General features: G+C 44.7%; 1 protein-coding gene across 3 annotated transcripts in view; it reads right to left on the bottom strand.

The window, feature by feature from the left end:
• The window catches only part of LOC137431898 (glucocorticoid-induced transcript 1 protein), a 114,380-nt gene that overhangs the window by 72,241 nt on the left and 17,639 nt on the right, over positions 1-24,500 (bottom strand). For all 3 annotated transcript variants that reach the window (XM_068123731.2, XM_068123730.2, XM_068123729.2), the window contains exons 2-3: positions 18,539-18,684; positions 11,901-11,990 (exon numbers count right to left, since the gene is read on the bottom strand). In XM_068123731.2, the coding sequence (XP_067979832.2) occupies positions 11,901-11,990; positions 18,539-18,684 (236 nt within the window). The remainder of the gene's footprint in view (positions 1-11,900; positions 11,991-18,538; positions 18,685-24,500) is intronic.

The raw sequence follows: 24,500 nt of genomic DNA on the forward strand, positions 1-24,500 counted from the left end.
TGTGAAGATAAACTGATGAGATTTTGGGGTCAAGAGGTCAAAGGTCAAATCTGTAATATGTCTATAACTTGAGAATGGCTGAAGTAATCTAATTCAAACTTGGTACAGGTATGTAAAATGTAAAGATTAAATGATTCGATTTTGGGGTCTTAGGTCAAAGGTCAAAGGTGAAAGTCTGCAATAGGACTCTAATAGTAAATACTCTAATAACTCTAAATGTAATAGGCCTCTATAACTTGAGAATGGCTGAAATGATCTAATTCAAACTTGGTAAAGGTATGTATAATGATGTAAAGATTAACTGATTAGATTTTGGGGGTCCCGAGGTCAAAGGCCAAAGGTCAGAAGTCATGTCAGGTAAAAATGTGAGAACTTGTGAACAGCTGAAGGGATTTAAATCAAACTTGATACAAGTATTATAATGATGTAATAATGTGGGCGGAGGCATTTCAGTCGACGTCATAACGTTGAAGAGTGCTGTTCTCGTTTTTCCTGTTTTACACGCATGCAATCACCCTTTTTGTCCCCCGTCGCACCGCGGAGCGAAAGGGGGACCTATGGTTTTCCCCTCCGTCTGTGTGTCCGTCCGTCCGTCCGTCCGTCCGTCCATCCGTCCGTCCGTCCGTGCGTGTGTGCGGGCGTAAGCGAAGGACCGCATTCGAATTTGGCGTGTGGGTGCAACCCACGTCAAAATCCAAGATGGCCGCCGCCATGTATGTCTGATGCCATGTATGTCTGAACCTTGTGAGCTGAATATCTTGAAAAATAAGCGAAGTATCAACTTCTAGTCTGGTGTGTGGGTGTATCTAGGCAAAAGGAAGAACGCTATTGAAAATTGGGTCGCCACGTCAAAATCCAAGATGGCCGCCGCCATGGATGTCTGAACCTTGTGAGATTAATATCTTGAAAAATAAGCGAAGTACCAACTTCTAATTTGGTTTGTGGGTGTATCTCGGGATAAGGAAGAACGCTATTGAAAATTCGGTCGCCACGTCAAAATCCAAGATGGCCGCCACCATATATATGTCTGAACCTTGTGAGCAAAATATCTTGAAAAATAAGCGAAGTACCAACTTATAATCTGGTGTGTGGGTGTATCTAGGCATAAGGAAGAACCCTATTGAAAATTGGGGCGCCACGTCAAAATCCAAGATGGCCGCCGCCATGTATGTCTGAACATTGTGACCGGAATATCTTGAAAAATAAGCGAAGTACCAACTTCTAATCTGGTGTGTGGGTGTATCTCGGCATAAGGAAGAACGCTATTGAAAATTGGGTCGCCACATCAAAATCCAAGATGGCCGCCTTGCGTCTTCCACTTTGTCAACTCGCATCACTTCACCGACGGGGGACCTAGGCGTCACGCTTGTTATTCCTGTTTTACACGCATGCAATCACCATTTTTATTCCTGTTTTGCACGCATGCAGTCACCATTTTTGTCCCCCGTTGCACCGCGGAGTGAAAGGGGGACTATGGTTTTCCCCTCCGTCCGTGTGTCCGTCCGTCCGTCCGTGCGGGCGTGCGTGCGTGCGTGCGTAAGCGAAGGACCGCATTCAAATTTGGTGTGTGGGTGCAACCCACGTCAAAATCCAATATGGCCGCCGCCATGTATGTCTGATGCCATGTATGTCAACATTGTGAGCTGAATATTTTGAAAAATAAGTGAAGTACCAACTTCTAATCTGGTGTGTGGGTGTATCTAGGCATAAGGAAGAACGCTATTGAAAATTGGGGCACCACGTCAAAATCCAAGATGGCCACCGCCATGTATGTCTGAACCTTGTGAGATGAATATCTTGAAAAATAAGCGAAGTACCAACTTCTAATTTGGTGTGTGGGTGTATCTCGGCATAAGGAAGAAGGCTATTGAAAATTGGGTCACCACGTCAAAATCCAAGATGGCCGCCGCCATATATATCGTTACAGATTTGGTAACCCCCCCCCCCTTCACTTGTAAATATCCCCCTTTGTAATATAATCCCCTTTTATTAATTATTAAATATCGCACCCTAGGCCATCGCAACATGCAGCCAATCTTAGAATCATCTTGCTAATTATTTCCGATTCTATGTTTAATTAAGGCTCTGTATCCACTAGATTGAAACCACGTTGCATTAACAAATAAGGATAGCTCCCCTTCAATAATGCCATACCCCAGCAAACTCTCTATCTCTCTGCAAAGCAGCTCAACAAGCGTGGGGTGCATGCCCTCTCAACTGTCCTTGGTTTGCTGCCATTTTGAACACGTGCTCCGTGCTCTGTATTGGGCAAGAAGGGCGGGGTCGCCGAGAAGAGGCGTGACCGTGGCTCGCCACAAGGGCGGAGCTGTTCAGCTCCGTTGCCAAATAAGGCTACAAACAGCACGGAGGCGGGACCCAAACGGCCGAGGGCGTGTCACGACCCCGCTTTATATATGCGTTTGAGGATCGCGCATGAGGAGAAGGGAGGAGACGAGTGCGCAGCAGAAAGATCGTGCCTTACCTGCGATGGGAAATCCCAGTATTATCCCCAGAGAGAGAGAGGGTCGTGGCGTCGACGCGGCAATATCTGTCCCAGCGGTTGTCGGGTTCGCTCCAAACCAACGGCGCAAAGTCGGAACGGAACCTCGACGGCTAAACGAGCCGAACCGGCCGCCTTTGCCTGCTGAACGGACCTTCTCCTGCCATTCCTGTCATCATCCCCGTGTGAGTCTGTCTTTGTTTGTTCTGTCCTGGGTATAAGTAAGACTGTATAGATAAGGCTGCCCTGTGTTCTTTTTACATCCATCTATCTTTGTACAGCTTTGATCTTTCTTTTCCTCTGGTGTTTGTTACAATAAATGTGTGCTCTTTCTCCAAGATTTGGTTTCGTCTTCCTCCAGTTGCTTTAATAATAATAATAATAAGAATTCATTTATTTTGTATAGCGCTTTTCATGAAGCCCAAAGGCGCTTTGACAGAGTGCAAAACATAATGCATAACAAAACATGAAAACAACAATTGCAAAAAGACAAGAATCAATAGGGAAATATTTAAAGCAAAAGGAGGGAGAAGGAGAAGTGATAGTCAGGGGTTAAATGCTGTGGGTTGAATGTTGAATGCAGTGCTGAACAGGTGGGTCTTGAGTGATGTTTTGAATGTGGTGAGTAAGGAGGAGTCTCTGATGGTGTGAGGTAGTGAGTTCCAGAGGGTGGGAGCAGCGATGGAGAAGGCCCTGTCCCCCCAGGATCTAAATTTGGTCCGGATGGGGGGGGTCAGGAGGTTGGTACCAGCAGAGCGGAGGTTGCAGGTGGGAGTGTGTCTGGAGAGGAGGTCAGCCAGGTAGGATGGGGCCAGGTTATGGAGGGCTTTGTAGGTCAAGAGGAGGATTTTGTACTGGATTCTCTGGGAGATGGGGGCCAGTGAAGCTTGTAAAGGACGGGGGTGATGTGGTCACGGGTCCGGGAATGGGTGAGTAGACGGGCAGCGGAGTTCTGAATGTATTGGAGTTTATTGGTGATTGTTGAGGGTGAACCACAGAGGAGGCTATTGCAGTAGTCCAGACGGGAGGTGATGAAGGCGTGGATGAGGGTTTCTGCAGCCGTGGAGGAGAGGGATGAGCGGAGACGGGCGATGTTTTTCAGGTGAAAGAAGGCTGTCTTTGTGATCTGTTTAGTGTATTTGTCGAAGGAGAGGGTTTGGTCAAAGATGACGCCAAGATTCCGGATGAGAGGGGAGGTGGATACTGGGATACCATCGATGTTGAGGGCAAAGTTATGAGTGGATTTTGTGAGCGTTTTTGGGCCAACGATGATTATTTCAGATTTATCACAGTTAAGTTTGAGGAAGTTGATTTGAAGCCAGGATTTTATTTCAGAGATGCAGTTTGTCAGGATAAAATGGGTGTCGGTGGAGACGGACTTGGTGGAGATGAAAAGCTGGATGTCATCGGCGAAGCAGTGGAATTGGAGACCAGGACGGCGGATTAAGTGACCGAGGGGGGACAGGTAAAGGATGAAGAGGAGGGGGCCAAGAACTGAACCTTGGGGGACACCTTGGGGGAGGGGAGCAGTGGGGGATTTGCAGTTATTGATGGAGATGAACTGGCGTCTGTCAGAGAGGTATGATTTAATCCAAGAGAGGGCAGTGCCGGTAACGTTAAAGGTGGATTCAAGTCGGGTGAGGAGGATGGTGTGATCGATGGTGTCAAAGGCAGGGCTGAGGTCGAGGAGGACGAGAATGTTGAGGTTGCCAGCGTCAGAGGAGAGGAGAAGGTCGTTGGTGATTTTGAGGAGAGCAGTTTCAGTACTGTGGTTTGAGCGGAATCCGGATTGGAATGTTTCATACAGGTTATTGGCAGAGAGGTGATGTTTGAGTTGAGTGGCTACAGCGCGTTCCAAAACTTTCGACAGAAAGGGTAGGTTGGAGATGGGTCTGAAGTTGTTTAGGGTGTCAGGGTTTAGACCAGGTTTTTTTAGAATGGGGGTAACAGCAGCAATTTTGAGGGATGGTGGGACGATGCCTGTAGACAGGGAGGAGTTTATTGTTGCAATGATAAGTGGAGAGAGAGCAGGGAGGGAGGCCTTGACAAAGCTGGAGGGGATGGGGTCAAGAGTGCAGTCTTTTCTTTCTTTCCATTAGTCTTTTCTTTAGTCTTTAGTCTTTTCTTTCCATTGGTTTACGTGGCACGATTAAAACCGCTATAATCGGGTTAGTAATTGTTAACGGCCTGGGTCGTGACTCGCTTCGCTCGGCGTGTCCATTACCGTCGCGACTCAGGCGGGGCTGTCTCCTCGCTGGTTGGGAGGTCACGGTAAGCAGGTATTCGGGTGGTCTTTCTTTTGGGCCTCTGGCCCGATTACCCTGGTCGTGGCTGACCACCAGTGACGTCACAGACTCCCAGGGTCGGCGACGGCCAGTATAACGGACAAGGGGTTAAGCCCCCTTGCTAACGGGAGAGCTGTCGTCCCAGATCTGTAACAAATGGAGTCAGGAGTGGGATGCACTGGAGGCGCCGAGACGCCGGGTTTGGTGAGTGTGAAAAGGGTCGCGTGGTGTGAGCATGCAAGTGAAGCATCGACGTTCACCGGGTTAGCAGTTAGGGCGACGGATAGCCGAGGCGAGCACTCGGGGCGCGGTGCGCTTTGTTGGATGTGAGGCCCGGCGTGGGTCGGTGCCGAGTCGCTTCTCTTGGAAGCGTCGTTGCCGATTCTCGCCTGGCTCCGCCCAGCACGGTCGAGTCCGGGCCTAGCCGGGCAAGGCGACCGGCCCGGTTCAAGGGCGGGTAAGAGGAAGCGTAACGGTGCCCCCTCATGGGGGCGGGGTCCCGACCGGGCGAGATTGAGCCATCGGGCCGGAGGCCGCAAGGTGCCGCGCCGAGATGGTGCGTGGAATCTCGGCCCGACCAAACCGCCTCCCTTGAACCGAATGCCGGACGGATTCAAACTGCAGGCGACCAAACCACCCGAATTCATTGCTCGGCTTTGCGAAGCCTAGTTTTAATGATGTGACGACGCACCGAGGCTCAGATAAAGCGGACTGTGATGATGGTAATAGTGTTTTGGATCCGAAATTGAAAATAGTGTATAGGATTGGCAAAAAATTTGATTGTCAACTGATTGGCAGAAGGATTGGCAGTGATTGGCAAATTTTTGATTGGTTGGGCTTTGATGGCAAAATTGATAATGATAGTAGAAGATGCCCGATGTGGTGGGATGGCAACTCTGCCATCCCTCACAAGGGGGCACATGAGCGCTAGCTATGGGGTTATGGCAGTGAAAACTAGCCCGGGAGGGTTCGGATAAAATGATAGGGATCTAGAGAAGATGACCATAGGTAACTGTAGATTTAAGTAGCAACATTGGACAGGTAGTCGGGGACGTAGGGAGTAGGGTAGTTGGATTATAACGACGTGGGATGTGCTTAGTTTAAAGGGGCGACTGGGAAGCGTGAGTTTTAGCAGGGCACCAGGTAGGTCAGATGATGCCGTGTGTGTGAGAGTATTGATATCGAGCAAATGAGGAATTGCTAGGCAATGCTCGGGAGAGATGTGAGTTGTATTGAGCGTGAAAGTGTATGAAGTAGCGTATGAGGAACAATTGTGGTTGTGCATTGCATTGAATGATTGAGGAAGCCTGGGAGGAAGGAGGGTGCAGGTGGCACCAGGTGTGATTGCACAGGTGTGCAAATGAAGAAGTGTATTGAGCAGTGTATGAGTGAGTAATGGTGATTGTGTGCTGTGTTGAGCAAATGGTCCTGGAGGAAGGAGGGTGCAGGAAGCACCAGGTGTAGGAGTGATTGCACAGGTGTGCCAATACAGGTGAGCATGGTTGTATGGAATACATGGAGTATGGAATATATGGAGTATGGAATGGATGGTGTGGAATGAGCATGGTGGAAACTGTGGAGTGGAGTGGATGGTGCGAAGGTGTGAATGGGGGAAAAGTGGACCCCTGTCACGAATACCCGGGGAGGGTAGTTTAAGAGTTAGGTAGAGGGCGTAGGTAAATTGTTTTTGGATATTGGCATCTGTGGTGCGTGGTGGAAGAATGGTGTTTGGATGGGTGCATCAGTGACGTGGAAATGGCTGGGCGTGTGGCCTGTTAGTGTGTGTAGTTAAATGGGCACTCCGCCACTGTTAGGATGTCGGCCAGGTGAGGCCGCAGGTGGGCTCTGGGAGCCGTTAGAGTTGTGGATGGGGCCCAAGGATCCGGAGGACGGACCCGGGTAGCCCAGTGCCAGAGAGGGCACCGAGTGGGGAGAGCGCCAGAGGGCCTTCCCCAGGCAGATAGGTTAGGGTAAGGAGCAGGTAAGCTCGGAGGCAACTGCAGTGGTGGAGGTGTGCAGGTGGGTAGACCTGCTGGGAGAGCCACACGACCCAGTCCTGAAATTGTGCAAAGGCACAGGGAGTTGAATCGGGGGAGTGAGACTCCAAATTGATGAAGCACCACAGTTTGGTCAATGGGAATTGGTTCTTAAAACCGCATAGAGTGTAAGATGGCCAATGGATTTGCAGGGAAAGACCCCGGGAAGTGTAAAGTGTATTAAAGTCATTTAGAGGATAGTTAGGATTAAGAATCTCGTCGCACCATCTACATCCACTCACCTGAGGTGACGGAACTCCACACCATGCCATGTTTTTATTATTTTTGTGCAAATGTTTGGAATGTGAGACGCATCACGACGTGGTTGTGACATTGTGCGTAATTCCATCTCTTCCTCCTTAGGAGGGACTGATGATGAATTGGGTGATGGCAAATTTTGGATTAGTGGGAGTGAAGACGAATTTGGTATAGGGGAGATATGGGGAAGACGAGACAGATAGCGACAGATTTGTAAGGTGTTGTGTAATGTGTAGGTTTTCGTAAATACGGGGAGGGGCAAGGGGGGCAGTGTAGGTCACATGTGGGGGGCGTACGTAGGGACGAACCTTTCTCAGCTCGCTCCCATGCACCCCTCATTCTGCATTGCCTTGTTTTGATGTGTACCCTTGCGCCCTGACCCATTACTCACCTGTCTCCCTGTCTCCCACCCGAGGACCATGCTCTCTGGGCACTGGGGGGGAGGATGTGCCGGCGCTGCATTTGTGTACCCGCACTTCCGCTGCCTGCTGCCTGGACCGGTACACACCTATGGACCACACGATCTGTGTGGCCACCCACGTATTGACCATGGGTTTTGTGGCCAAGCACCACCCACTAATGGACCCCACGGGATGGGGCCTGGCATCTCTGCTGGGACAGCTTTTCTGCCAGCATGCTGGCTTGCGGACCTCGGGAGGGGGAACCTAAGCCTAACAGGTGGACCACCCTGTAGTCGGCCCCTGTTGGCCATAAATAAAAAAGGTTGACACTTTTGTGCCCTTTCTGTGCTTTCCCCCCTTAGTCCTAAATAGGCCGCACGCCAGGAAGTCCAGCCAAGTAAGAAGACAGAAGATCGCCATCGGCAGACCATCGGAGCATGGCGGACCATCGGCCGTGCTGACACCACCAGTGAGACATTTGAACTTTGTTTGAAATAACTGTGCACTGGATGGTGCTAACTGCATGGCTGTATTTTGAGTGTGGTGCTTTATTGGTGCTTATATCGGTGCTCTGAGGTTGCGCTGCATATCAATGCGTGCCTCAGAGCACCCGTGGGTTGGTGTATCGGTGCAGTGCAATGCATGCCTTTCCTCTCCTTTTCAAAAACAACATCTGCATTTTGTTTCCCAAAACAACAGGTCCTGGGTTGGTGTTGTAAATACCAAATAGTGTAGTCTCTTGTGAATAAGCTCCCCACCGTAAATGTGTAGTTTGAAATTAATTCCGCAATTTGGTTAGTTTGTGGGTGTAAGTCTGTTAGACAGAATGCAACGTGGCAGGGGGACATATTTAATTCCCTGGTAAAACTGTCGCACGCAGGGTCAGTGTAATATCAGAGGGTTTTACATCTAAGTGCCACACTAAAAGTAAAGTTGTCGGGCCAGGGACGGCCCTGGAAAAGAGAAGGGTGCAGTGTTACAGATTTGGGACCCCCCCCCCCCTTCACTTGTAAATTTCCCCCTTTGTAATATAATCCCCTTTTATTAATTATTAAATATCGCACCCTAGGCCATCGCAACACGCAGCCAATCTTAGAATCATCTTGCTAATTATTTCCTATTCTATGTTTAATTAAGGCTCTGTATCCACTAGATTGACACCACGTTGCATTATCAAATAAGGATAGCTCCCCTTCAATAACACCATACCCCAGCAAACTCTCTATCTCTCTGCAAAGCAGCTCAACAAGCGTGGGGTGCACGCCCCCTCAACTGTCCTTGGTTTGCCGCCATTTTGAACATGTGCTCCGTGCTCTGTATTGGGCAAGAAGGGCGGGGTCGCCGAGAAGAGGCGTGACCGTGGCTCGCCACAAGGGCGGAGCTGTTCAGCTCCGTTGCCAAATAAGGCTACAAACAGCACGGAGGCGGGACCCAAACGGCCGAGGGCGTGTCACGACCCCGCTTTATATATGCGTTCGAGGATCGCGCATGAGGAGAAGGGAGGAGACGAGTGCGTAGCAGAAAGATCGTGCCTTACCTGCGAGGGGAAATCCCAGTATTATCCCCAGAGAGAGAGAGGGTCGTGGCGTCGACGCGGCAATATCTGTCCCAGTGGTTGTCGGGTTCGCTCCAAACCAATGGCGCAAAGTTGGAACGGAACCTCGACGGCTAAACGAGCCGAACCGGCCGCCTTTGCCAGCTGAACGGACCTTCTCCTGCCATTCCTGTCATCATCCCCGTGTGAGTCTGTCTTTGTTTGTTCTGTCCTGGGTATAACTAAGACTGTATAGATAAGGCTGCCCTGTGTTCTTTTTACATCCATCTATCTTTGTACAGCTTTGATCTTTCTTTTCCTCTGGTGTTTGTTACAATAAATGTGTGCTCTTTCTCCAAGATTTGGTTTCGTCTTCCTCCAGTTGCTTTAGTCTTTTCTTTCCATTGGTTTACGTGGCACGATTAAAACCGCTATAATCGGGTTAGTAATTGTTAACGGCCTGGGTCGTGACTCGCTTCGCTCGGCGTGTCCATTACCGTCGCGACTCGGGCGGGGCTGTCTCCTCGCTGGTTGGGAGGTCACGGTAAGCAGGTATTCAGGTGGTCTTTCTTTTGGGCCTCTGGCCCGATTACCTGGTCGTGGCTGACCACCAGTGACGTCACAGACCCCCAGGATCGGCGACGGCCAGTATAACGGACAAGGGGTTAACCCCCCTTGCTAACGGGAGAGCCGTCGTCCCAGATCTGTAACAATATGTCTGAACCTTGTGAGCGAAATATCTTGAAAAATAAGCGAAGTACCAACTTCTAATCTGGTGTGTGGGTGTATCTCGGCATAAGGAAGAACGCTATTGAAAATTGGGTCGCCACGTCAAAATCCAAGATGGCCGCCACCATATATATGTCTGAACCTTGTGAGCGAAATATCTTGAAAAATAAGCGAAGTACCAAATTCTAATTTGGTGTGTGGATATATCTAGGCACAAGCAAGAACGCTGTTTAAAATTGGGTCGCCACATCAAAATCCAAGATGGCCGCCACCATATATATGTCTGAACCTTGTGAGCGAAATATCTTGAAAAATAAGCGAAGTACCAACTTCTAATCTGGTGTGTGGGTGTATCTAGGCATAAGGAAGAACGCTATTAAAAATTGGGTGGCCACGTCAAAATCCAAGATGGCCGCCTCCATGTATGTCTGAACCTTGTGAGCGAAATATCATATCATAGCATGTTTTCTGCGTCTTCCACTTTGTCAACTCATCACTTCACCGACGGGGAACCTAGGCGTAACGCTTGTTATTCCTGTTTTACACGCATGCAGTCACCATTTTTATTCCTGTTTTACACGCATGCAATCACCATTTTTATTCCTGTTTTACACGCATGTAGTCACCATTTTTATTCCTGTTTTACACGCATGCAGTCACCATCTTTATTCCTGTTTTACACGCATGCAATCACCTACCCCTCTGCCCCTCACCTTCGCATCCACACCACAATTTCAGCTCTGCTAATAACTTTTTATTTTCATCATGTACACTTTTAGTCACCATCTCACCAATATTCGCTGCCTGCGCATTGTGTTGATGATGAGAAACAATATGTCCAACATGATCCTCTAATTGCATCTTTGAAATCCGGTTTTCATATCCCTCGGCTTCGTATCCCTTGCTTGAGTTGACTTGAGATGGTGTTTGTTTTGTCATGCAGTGAGTGGTACCTCACCTCAAAAAACATTAGTCATATATATATCCGAGCATCGGCACTAACACCCTCCGAGTGGGAGTGCCCATCTCGCCCCACCTACGGTGGGAAATTTACGGTGGTGATATTTTCACAAAGTGATACCTTCTTCTGGAACACACTGAACACTTGAAATTAAATGGGGATATACTGTAATCATACTTGGTCTGCAATGGAACATACTGCAATGTTTTTGTGATGTAAAATGTAACAACAATATAATTTTCCACAAAATGATGTTTTTTGGGACTGCATACTTGAAAGTTCTTTTTTGGACATACTACTTGTATAATCATATTTGCCTTGCTGGAGCACACTGTAAAGTCTTTGTGATGTAAAATGCCAAGTGATCAATTTTGGAGCTTCAGTTTTATATATATATATATATATTTATATATATATATATATATATATATATATATATATATATATATAGAAGCTATATATATATATATATAAAACCACCGTTTAGAGGCCACTTTTCCCCGCAAAGCGGGGGTTGGCCTTTTTCGGGGACCGTGGTTGTTGTTGTTTTTTTGGTCCCCTTTTTGAAGCAATGTTTTACGGCCGGATGCCCTTCCTGCCGCCAACTCTGTTTGTTGCCTTTTTACGACACACAGGGAATTACCAGTGAACTGGTACTCAATTAGCCGACCTCGGAAGGATGACAGGCTGAGTCAACCACCCTGGCGTTAATTCAGCGATCGACCGGGATTCGAACCCAGGATCCTTAGCTGGCACCCTAGCCGCTAGCCCAACACTAGGCTCATATATATATATATAGAACGGATATATATATATGTATGTATATATATATATATATATATATATATATATATATATATATATATATATATATATATATATATATACATATATACATATATATATATATATATATATATATATATATATATACATATACATATATATATATATACATACATACATACATACATACATACATACATACATACATACATACATACATACATACACACAATGATAAGTAAACAAGTGCTAAAAATTGCACTGAATCCATACACAGCGTAACTGTCACTCGTAAATAATTTGTGATAAGTGTGTAAATCTCAGCTATGCTCAAGATTGAGAACGCTTTGAGATTCTCATCCTGCAAAGAGTAGTCGGAATCAGATAATATGTGCAAGCTGGGTTCCAACCTCTTTGAGTTGTTCAGAGGTGTCCCAAGTAGCAGAACGCCAATTGGAATTCTTTTCATCTGCCAGCTTGTTCATCCAGGAGCTTGGGGTCTAAGAAACACCAAAAGATGAAAAAAACAAATTAAAAGAAAACCAGGAAAATGTCAAAATTAAACATACGTTTCACTTGCATTGTGAACAAACAGGTCTGACAAACAAAGGCAGTATATTCCAAAGTGAAATGTCCAAATTTGCAATAATTCATGAAGATATCCAAACGAATGTAAAGCACCCTTTCCTGGCGAGCAAAACAGCGGTATGTTTTCAACATAAACCGAATTTCAGCATTTTCTACATTTTATTCAATTCCCTGAATGTGTTCCTGTTCTTCGGAGAAGTTATAACTCGAGAAGTGTCTGTTTGACTTCTGTGCATTCCTGAACCACTGGACAGAATGAGTTGATCATTGTACTCAACGTGAGCATAAAAGGATTGAAGAGGTAAAACAATTGAAATAGTCCCAGGGGTTTGGAGTGAGAGGGGGCCCAATTCCTTCCCCCCTCACTCCAAACCATTTTATTAGGGGGAGAGGTATTAAAAGTCATAGTAATAAAAGCCATTTTCATAGGAATCATCCTGTTTGTAATTCCAGAGGAATTATCCTATCCTTGAGGATGGGTTCTTCACTAGTATTTTCATGTAGGCCTTCATTGTCGCATCGACATTGCACATGATCAATGTTCTTTTGGAGCAAGTAAACATTAAAATAAAACACAAGTCCTAGCTCGTTGAAAACAACAGTTTAACTCGAATATATTTTTCTTCATCTTCTCTTTCTCACTTTGATAAACTAGAGAGTTTATAGAACACCTCCCTTACCCTACGCAGTCTTGAGAAACAAGGACATGGGCAGGGTCTGTGAATGGCAAATCTCATTGGTCCAGATGATGTACAATGCTGTGATATTTTGTCCAAGTACTGCGAAACGGAAGGGTTTTGAAAGTGCCTACAGTGGTCAAGTATATAATTCAATGTAAAAAAAATTAAGATTTTAAAGATAATAGAAAAAATGTTTTTTAAAGTTTCGGGCCGTTTAATCAAAACGAACAGCATATAAATCAAAATGGAGGTGTGTGGTCAGCCGTGGTAATGACATCACATCACCACTGTCATATGACCAGATCCTCAGCTCTGATTAGTGTACGTTTGTGAGGGACATACATACATACATACTTTTATGAATTTTGGGGTAGTAATATATAGATTCAGGTAGATCTGCATAGGTAGGTGCTCCGATGGTCGTGGGTAGAAAGAACCATTTCGATGTACATAAGTCAGGGACCTGTTTAGCCCGAATGTCGGATTAAGTGTATATTTGTCCCGATTACGAGGAATGGGGCGTGTTAACTAGTGTAGGGATTATGTTAATTCCCCTGTGTGTGAAACCTCTAATTATTCCCACTGTTTTTACCATCACCAGTGCCCACTAGTTACCCAAATTAATAATTGCCCCAATAAAACTCACCGGAAGTGCAGGCAGGAAGCGCCCACGCATTGCGCCAAGATGGTGATAAAACATTGTTCAGGCCGGCTGAGGCCACACCCACCTCGTGACGGATTGGTCGAGGGGTTTGATGGGGAGATCACACCAATGGTAGGGAGGGCTGGCCAATCAGCATGCAGCTAAAGCTCAGAGGCAAGAAGGAGTCAGCTGATTGGCCAAGGAGAGATGATAAAAAGGGAGTGCGTCCGACATTTTCTCTCTCTCTCTCTCTCTCTCTCTGCTCCTGGGTTTTGGCGAGGGTTGCTCCCTGCTTCTTTTCATCTCCCTCACGTTGCTTTGGACTCCCTCAATCTCCCTGACTCTCTCCCTATTGGTCCACCTGCTCTCTGTGTTCTACTGCTGAGATTGGTTATCTCGCTCATCGGTCTCTCAGTGCTGAGTGGATCGCGATTGTCACGCCTGGGACATTCCAACAAGCATTGCACCATCACACCACAGAAGGAAGGCTGCCGGACTGCTGTGTGTTGGGCTCTACGGAGGCCGGTGCGTAGAGTGGTGGAGCGCGTGAGTGCAAGGCCGCACCACTAGTCTGCGAGTTCCCGCCAAGACCCTCTTCTCCACGCAGGGCGAGAGGCAAGGGATCATCGGCCAGACAATCAAGCCAGACCGAGCTGAGTACCCCCCCCCCCCCTCCCCAAAAAAATCCCTTTCATCCCATCCCTTTATCCTTAGTCTTGTATCTGTGTTCTGTCTGTCGGAGTACTCCAATTTAAGGGGTTCGTTTATAGTCAGGTTTTTCTTGTTATCATCATCCGTGGCAATAAAGCCTTTCATTATTTTTGTATATTTCTGAACGCAGTTTACCGTTTGAGTTATTTTGCAGGGAGAATAAGTACGTTGCAGCCAGAACAGGTAAGTCTGCATCTTCTTCTTCATTACTGTTTAATCCGCCAGACGACTTTGGTTTATCACGCCTCCGGTTAACGCTCAATTGGTCATTCGTGGTGTGCTCCGTTTTAACGTAGCCGTCCACGCGACAATACACACATACATACATACATACATACATGCATACATTGTTCCAGATGGCTTTGCTCTATGGGCTACACTGTAAAAACTGACAACAAGAAATCAGCTTATTGTCCCAACGTTCATTAAATTCCAGTTACAATATAGTAAAAAGAGGGAAAAATGTGACAATATACAACGTGAACTACTCTCTTCGACATCGCGATCTCGACCGATATGCCCCCGCCCACATTATGACATTGTTACACATAAAAATAAAAAATAAAAATAAAACATTTTGATTTAAATCCATTCAACTGTTCTCAAGCATCACATTTTTATCCGACATGACCTCTGATCTAGCTTTGAGGCCGAAATATAGTCAGTTAATCTTTGCATCATAATACATAGGCTACTTATACCAAGTTTGATCAAAATCCCATTCCTGGCTCATAAGTTAGCTTGTGTTACGGATTTGTCACTTCCGTTGTGGTGGTTTGCATCCACTGTAAATATTTCTGATTCCATGTACTATTATTGTTTTCAAAAGGTTTATTGTCCATGACATGTTTTCAAAAGGTAAAAAAGTTAATGTTAAAAGAAACAGGAAACCGGATCGGGAACCGGAGGAGAAAGAGGGCGGAGCGAATGAGTCGGACAAGAAAGCCGAGTTGCTCCGGGTTCGGAAGCGAACGTTGGCGAGCCAGAGTCACTAGCGAACTTTCAGGTTTCCGGGAAAGGGATTCCGACGACAGAGTTGTCATCGCTGTGACCGGTCAACCTGCGTGTCAGGTTTTGGCGATCGTTTCAGGAGAGAATCATCGCCGTGCCGTGCGCCACGAGACCGGGTCGTCGGCCATTTTGACTCGCGCAGGACTTGTGCTTCGCTTGCGGTTTCGTCACTTTTCGACCATCTCCACCGCATTCAGACGTCGATCTGGGGCATGTGTGTGACGTGGCTTTTTGAAGGTTAATTCGTCCATACCCGAGGGTGTGATCTCTCAGTCGCCTGTAGGGCGCCTTTGGATTTCCCAGGCGCCTTGAGGGCGCCTTTGTGCAGCTTCGGCTGTGTGACTGTATTTTCCATCCGCACGGGATTCTGGCCTCGATTGGACCTCGTTCTGGCGATCGCTGGAGCGAATCAATTTCATCTCGAAGCCGGGAATAAGAGACATTGGGGAATGTTCGTGTTTCACTCACTTGGAGCACAGTGAGTTAAATATTACAACACTGATGGTACCATCATAGGACATATTGATTGTACTTTTGAATACTATTATTGTTGTACTGTTATTCTTGTGTGATCTTAATACAATATTTGTTTGTGAGTAACAATTGGGGTGGCATCTCCCTTGATCTTTGACATACAGAATAACACATTTTTCTGCCGTGACTCCTCTCGGGGCTCGGAGGTACACCATGACCAGGGGGTCGGGGAGGAGCACGTAACACTTGGTAACAGAATTTTAACCTAACGGGACCTCTGACCTTGCACCTCTTGACCACATATTCTAATCAGTTAATCTTTGCATCATCATACAAACTTGTACCAAGTTTGACTTGGATCCCTTCAGCTGTTAAGTTATCACGGTAATGAAAACCTATCACGGACAGATGGGCGAACAACCCGAAAACATAATGTCTCCGGCAACTTTGTCGGCAGAGGCATAAAGATAGCTGGCAGTACTGCTTTAGTGCTTTAAACAGGTATATACCGCCTTTATAAACAGGTATAATAGTTACGTACAGTATATATAAACAGGTATATATAATATTAACTGGTATAACAACATATAATGCTGGCATCTGGGCTTTATGGAGAGCTGAGTACATGGAAATGGAACAAAATATTGTTGTGGAAATGGCTCGTAGGGGTTAACAATGATGAGTATAATTCAGTTGTATCCGTCGAACATGTATCAGCATAAGCATGAAGTAATTAATTGTGATATTAGATATGTATCGCTTATGTAATAGATAGACGACGTACTCCCTCCGAACATCTGTGTCTAAAAGATCCCTACCCTTTTGACAGCATATTTCATGTCATTCCTTTTGCAATCGGTCCGTTACGTTCATTTTTGCCATTTTGCTAGGCCTTGCGGCGCAAGCACGGTGGGAAAATGATGAAACTTACTGGTAACGTTGACCTAGCCATCGGCAGTTGTCGATGGCTCAGGGGTCATGAACGGGTTTGCCCCTTTCACGGACTAGGCCGCGGGCCAACGGTGAGTGAGAGGGTAGTGGTGGTACATCCTAAGTGATGCATCGGTCCCAGGGGATAAAAGGGTGGAGCAACGGTGGAAGTCAGAGGAGTTATCCTGAATCGACGAGAGGAAAGCCACGTGTTCTGCTGCTCCAATTTGGGGCCGAGGCACACCCCGCCGGAGCCACAGGCACACTCTTTCCTCTCCTCAGCCCAGGCAGCATGCAAGACCAAGTGCCAGAATGTAGAAGCAAGTTCCTTGCTGGAGTGGCCAGAACTACCATATCCTGTGGGGTATTCCATCAGATTTCTTCTGTCCATTTCCCTGTGATTTCCTCTGTCCATCTATCGTGGTATGCTTGTCAGGTCCTACATTAGTTATCGTTACGTTTGTGGGGGTAGCTAATGAAATACCTTTTCCCAGGTGGAATTGTATAGGGTAGTGTGCTCCGACTGTCGCGAAGAACAAGAAACCTTTCTGTAACCAAGTAGGCCCGGATGTCCGTGTAAGTGTATATTTGTCTCCATGCGAGGGGTGGAGCTATGCTAATTAGTTAGGGTATAAAGGTAACTTTCCCAGTGTGTAAATTGCCTCTATGGTTTTCCCTTCGTTCATTATGACACACACCACCAGCCATGCGATCAGCGCCGAAATTAAATGACGTAATCGCCGACCGGATCCGAACACTACCACTGTAGCCACCCAGCCGAGTCATCTCGAGGGGCGTCAAGAAAGGCCGTGAGGCCCCGCCCTGAAAGAAATGATTGGATGGAGCGATGCGATGGTGCTCGTTGATTGGAGCACATGTGACGTCATCATAGAACGCTCGAGCGCCAGGGTCAAAAAGGCAGACCACCGCCATTTTCCCTCTCTTGGTTCTGGGTTTCATAGGAGGGCCTCCTCCTGAAGAATATTTTAATGATAATCATGACGTCATAGGTCATGTGGTACAGGTGCCATCTTGGAAAAACCAAAAAATGTTGCACCTCTACATCTCCAAAACCGCTGCATGGAAAAATTGAAACATGGCTTATTGTGAAGAACTCCATATGGGGAATAGGTGTTGTTAACGATGACGTCATTGGTGCCATAATTATGACGTCATAATTTGACAGGGACAACGCTTAGTCTGATCAGTTTGAAATGTATTGAGCGTGATCTATGCAACAATTATATTAGAGAATATAAATTTATGATGTCATCGCTCATGTGGTCTGGCAGCCATATTGGATCAAAGGGAAAAAATATTCAAAAACAGAAGAGTTGGCTCACACCAAGTTGACTGCGCAGGGTAAGTATTCTATGAATACCATCTAGTTATTACCATTAAATATACTTGGTCTCAGGGTGAATTTGCGTAGGAATTGTCCCTCATTTGATGATTAGGAAAGCTTTAGGGTCGATTGACTGCGGCTATTAAACACTGCTCATGCAGACAGCGACACATGTCTCCGGCTCGCTCGGCCTAATTAGGATGAGATGTGTGGTACTAATTAGTGTAGCGCTCGGCCGGCTCAGAGACCCCAATCGGTATGGTACCGTGACTAGTGATCACGTGACCTAGCCGGGGGTCTTCAAATCAGTTGACCGTTGGTCGCGTTGAGGCGACTTTCCAGATTCAAACCACACGACTACAACAACATGTTGGGACTGATGGAAGAGGGACCGATGTAAACAGGGACCGGTCCAGAAAGCATATTCACACACAATACATACAAAGAGGGCCCAAAGCAGCTGAGGGGACAGCCTCAGAACAATACAAGCACGTAGATAAAATCGAGTAGGCCTGCTGAGAATGAGCATCAATCCAGGCTTGCCAACAAGTCAACTCATGCTGGAAAAGAAAAACCTTTCAACAAAACCTTCCGCAGAAGAAATCGTTCAGAATGTGTTATGCTTGGCAATGGGTACTAGCACACGAGCACACGACTAAATTTTACCTGTGTGGCCTTGTCCGCCATGCACAACGAGGTGTGAGCAGCAAGGTCTCGTGGCCACTGACCAGAAAGGTAGGGTGCTGTGAGGATGTCCAGCGAGCAGGATCGCCAGATGGTTGTGGCCACAATCTGTGTTTTTAACTTTTCAGCTAACAGAGGGTTGAACATGAAACACAATATTAGTTATACAGCCTCAAATGGGATCATTGGTCCAACAACTCACCCACAATAATTATCAAGGAAGCATTAATTAATGCATAAATGATCTTGGAAGAAAAAAAAAAAAAAAATCTTGGCATAAATGATCTTGGAAGGAAGTTCTAAAATTCCAAAAATAAAGTCGTTACATCCAAATGTTTGCAAATAATGTACAATGTGGGGGGTGGGGAGGGGGGGGCGCAGGAGGAGTTGGGGAGGGGGACAGTATTGTGCAGGTTTCTGGTGAACGAGTGAGCTGAGATATACAGTACGACGTATTACCTGCACAGTTTGGTGCGAAATCTCTCATGCAGAAGTGTGTTTGAGTTGTGCAAAAGGATTAAAAAACAATGCAAATCAGTACCTGCAGATACCTGCCTGCACACAAGCGAGTGTTGCGAGACCCTCAAACATTACCTGTGTTGAACAGTTCATTGCAATGGGTAATGCATAATCGTGGGTAATAATATACAGGAAATGCAATTTGGCTTTATACCAGGAAGGGGCACGTTCGATTAAATTTTTATAATTAGACAATTACACGAAAAATATCTGGGGAAGAAGAGACAACTGTACGTTATATTTGTGGATTTGGAGAAGGAATGCGACAGGGTGCCTCAGGAAGTGGTGCAATGGTCAATGTGAAAGTTACGTGTAGATGATTGGTTTGTCAGGGTAGTCATGGTGATGTATGATGGATGAGAAGGTTACATGTGGAGGATTGGTTAGTCAGGGTAGTCATGGTGATGTATGATGGATGAGAAGGTTACATGTGGAGGCTTGGTTAGTCAAGGGTAGTCGTGGTGATGCATGATGGATGAGAAGGTTACACGTGGAGGATTTGTTTGTCAGGGGTAGTCGTGGTGATGCATGATGGATGAGAAGGTTACGTGGAGAGGATTGGTTAGTAAGGGGTAGTCGTGGTGATGCATGATGGATGAGAAGGTTACATGTGGAGGATTGGTTAGTCAGGGGTAGTCGTGGTGATGCATGATGGATGAGAAGGTTACATGTGGAGGATTTGTTTGTCAGGGGTAGTCGTGGTGATGCATGATGGATGAGAAGGTTACATGTGGAGGATTGGTTAGTCAGGGGTAGTCGTGGTGATGCATGATGGATGAGAAGGTTACATGTGGAGGATTGGTTAGTCAGGGGTAGTCGTGATGATGCATGATGGATGAGAAGGTTACATGTGGAGGATTGGTTAGTCAGGGGTAGTGAGGGTGATGTATGATGGATGAGAAGGTTACATGTGGAGGATTGGTTAGTCAGGGGTAGTCGTGGTGATGCATGATGGATGAGAAGGTTACATGTGGAGGATTGGTTAGTCAGGGGTAGTCGTGATGATGCATGATGGATGAGAAGGTTACATGTGGAGGATTGGTTAGTCAGGGGTAGTGAGGGTGATGTATGATGGATGAGAAGGTTACATGTGGAGGATTGGTTAGTCAGGGGTAGTGAGGGTGATGCATGATGGATGAGAAGGTTACATGTGGAGGATTGGTTAGTCAGGGGTAGTCGTGATGATGCATGATGGATGAGAAGGTTACATGTGGAGGATTGGTTAGTCAGGGGTAGTGAGGGTGATGTATGATGGATGAGAAGGTTACGTGTAGATGATTGGTTTGTCAGGGTAGTGAGGGTGACGTATGATGGATGAGAAGGTTACGTGTGAAGGATTGGTTAGTCAGGGTAGTCATGGTGATGTATGATGGATGAGAAGGTTACATGTGGACTGTGGAGGATTGGTTAGTCAGGGTAGTCATGGTGATGTATGATGGATGAGAAGGTTACATGTGGAGGATTGGTTAGTCACGGTCGTCATGGTGATGTATGATGGATGAGAAGGTTACATGTGGAGGATTGGTTAGTCACGGTCGTCATGGTGATGTATGATGGATGAGAAGGTTACATGTTGAGGATTGGTTAGTCAGGGTAGTCATGGTGATGTATGATGGATGAGAAGGTTACGTGGAGAGGATTGGTTGGTCAGGGGTAGTCGTGGTGATGTATGATGGATCAAACACTCCTGTGAGGGTAAATGGAGTGCAGAGTGAGGATTTTGAAGTCAGGGTTCACCAGGGGTCAGTGTTAAGCCCTGTCGTGCTCATCACGGTTCTTGAGGCCATATCACAACAACTTAGAGGAGACTTACCTTGGGAGCACATGCATGCTGATGACTTAGTGCTGATAACCGAAAATGTGGAAGAGGTAATGTGTAAATATACAGTATGGAAGGGTAAATATACAGTATGGAAGGGGTAAATACACAGTATGGAAGGGTAAATATACAGTATGGAAGGGTAAATACACAGTATGGAAGGGTAAATACACAGTATGGAAGGGTAAATATACAGTATGGAAGGGTAAATACACAGCATGGAAGGGTAACTATACAGTATGGAAGGGTAAATATACAGTATTGAAGGGTAAATATACAGTATGGAAGGGTAAATACACAGTATGGAAGGGTAAATACACAGTATGGAAGGGTAAATACACAGTATGCAAGGGTAAATACACAGTATGCAAGGGTAAATACACAGTATGCAAGGGTAAATACACAGTATGCAAGGGTAAATACACAGTATGCAAGGGTAATTACACAGTATGGATGGGTAAATACACAGTATGCAAGGGTAAATACACAGTATGGATGGGTAAATACACAGTATGGAAGGGTAAATATACAGTATGGAAGGGTAAATATACAGTATGGAAGGGTAAATATACAGTATGGAAGGGTAAATATACAGTATGGAAGGGTAAATATACAGTATGGAAGGGTAAATATACAGTATGGAAGGGTAAATATACAGTATGGAAGGGTAAATACACTGTATGGAAGGATAAATAAACAGTATGGAAGGGTAAATAAACAGTATGAAAGGGTAAATATACAGTATGGAAGGGTAAATATACAGTATGGAAGGGTAAATATACAGTATGGAAGGGTAAATACACTGTATGGAAGGGTAAATAAACAGTATGGAAGGGTAAATATACAGTATGGAAGGGTAAATATACAGTATGGAAGGGTAAATATACAGTATGGAAGGGTAAATATACAGTATGGAAGGGTAAATATACAGTATGGAAGGGTAAATATACAGTATGGAAGGGTAAATATACAGTATGGAAGGGTAAATATACTGTATGGAAGGGTAAATGAACAGTATGGAAGGGTAAATATACAGTATGAAACCCAAAACAACACAAACAAGCATGAAACACAAAACAACACCAGCAATCATGAAACACAAAACAACACAAGCAAGCATGAAACACAAAACAACACAAGCATGAAAGACAAAACAACACAAGCAAGCATCAAACACAAAACAACACAAGCAGGCATGAAACACAAAACAACACAAGCAATCATGAAACACAAACAACACAAAGCATGAAACACAAAACAACACAAACAAGCATGAAACACAAAACAACACAAGCAAGCATGAAACACAAAACAACACAAGCAAGCATGAAACACAAAACAACACAAGCAATCATGAAACACAAAACAACACAAGCAATCATGAAATGCAAAACAACACAAACAAGCATGAAACGCAAAACAACACAAGCAATCATGAAACACAAAACAACACAAGCAATCATGAAATGCAAAACAACACAAACAAGCATGAAACGCAAAACAACACAAGCAATCATGAAACACAAAACAACACAAACAAGCATGAAACACAAAACAACACAAACAAGCATGAAACACAAAACAACACAAACAAGCATGAAACACAAAACAACACAAGCAATCATGAAACACAAAACAACACAAACAAGCATGAAATGCAAAACAACACAAGCAATCATGAAACACAAAACAACACAAACAAGCATGAAACACAAAACAACACAAGCAATCATGAAACACAAAACAACACAAGCAATCATGAAATGCAAAACAACACAAACAAGCATGAAAAGCAAAACAACACAAGCAATCATGAAACGCAAAACAACACAAACAAGCATGAAACACAAAACAACACAAGCAATCATGAAACGCAAAACAACACAAGCAATCATGAAACACAAAACAACACAAACAAGCATGAAATGCAAAACAACACAAACAAGCATGAAACACAAAACAACACAAACAAGCATGAAATGCAAAACAACACAAACAAGCATGAAACACAAAACAACACAAACAAGCATGAAATGCAAAACAACACAAACAAGCATGAAACACAAAACAACACAAGTAATCATGAAACACAAAACAACACAAACAAGCATGAAACACAAAACAACACAAGCAATCATGAAACACAAAACAACACAAGCAATCATGAAACACAAAACAACACAAGCAATCATGAAACACAAAACAACACAAGCAATCATGAAATGCAAAACAACACAAACAAGCATGAAACGCAAAACAACACAAGCAATCATGAAACACAAAACAACACAAAGAAGCATGAAATGCAAAACAACACAAACAAGCATGAAACACAAAACAACACAAACAAGCATGAAACGCAAAACAACACAAGCAATCATGAAACACAAAACAACACAAACAAGCATGAAATGCAAAACAACACAAACAAGCATGAAACACAAAACAACACAAGCAATCATGAAACACAAAACAACACAAACAAGCATGAAACACAAAACAACACAAGCAATCATGAAACACAAAACAACACAAGCAATCATGAAATGCAAAACAACACAAACAAGCATGAAACGCAAAACAACACAAGCAATCATGAAACACAAAACAACACAAGCAATCATGAAATGCAAAACAACACAAACAAGCATCAAACGCAAAACAACACAAGCAATCATGAAACACAAAACAACACAAACAAGCATGAAATGCAAAACAACACAAACAAGCATGAAACACAAAACAACACAAACAAGCATGAAACACAAAACAACACAAGCAATCATGAAACACAAAACAACACAAACAAGCATGAAATGCAAAACAACACAAGCAATCATGAAACACAAAACAACACAAACAAGCATGAAATGCAAAACAACACAAACAAGCATGAAACACAAAACAACACAAACAAGCATGAAACACAAAACAACACAAGCAATCATGAAACACAAAACAACACAAACAAGCATGAAATGCAAAACAACACAAGCAATCATGAAACACAAAACAACACAAGCAAGCATGAAATGCAAAACAACACAAACAAGCATGAAACGCAAAACATCACAAACAAGCATGAAACACAAAACAACACAAGCAATCATGAAACACAAAACAACACAAGCAATCATGAAACACAAAACAACACAAGCAATCATGAAACACAAAACAGCACAAACAAACATGAAACACAAAACAACACAAACAAGCATGAAACGCAAAACAACACAAACAAGCATGAAACACAAAACAACACAAACAAGCATGAAACACAAAACAACACAAACAAGCATGAAACACAAAACAACACAAGCAATCATGACACACAAAACAACACAAGCAAGCATGAAACACAAAACAACACAAACAAGCATGAAACACAAAACAACACAAACAAGCATGAAACACAAAACAACACAAGCAATCATGAAACACAAAACAACACAAACAAGCATGAAACGCAAAACAACACAAACAAGCATGAAATGCAAAACAACACAAACAAGCATGAAACGCAAAACAACACAAACAAGCATGAAACACAAAACAACACAAACAAGCATGAAACACAAAACAACACAAACAAGCATGAAACACAAA

This window comes from Myxine glutinosa, chromosome 7 (assembly GCF_964187855.1).
Source record: "Myxine glutinosa chromosome 7, kmMyxGlut1.1, whole genome shotgun sequence".
Lineage (NCBI taxonomy): Eukaryota > Metazoa > Chordata > Myxini > Myxiniformes > Myxinidae > Myxine > Myxine glutinosa.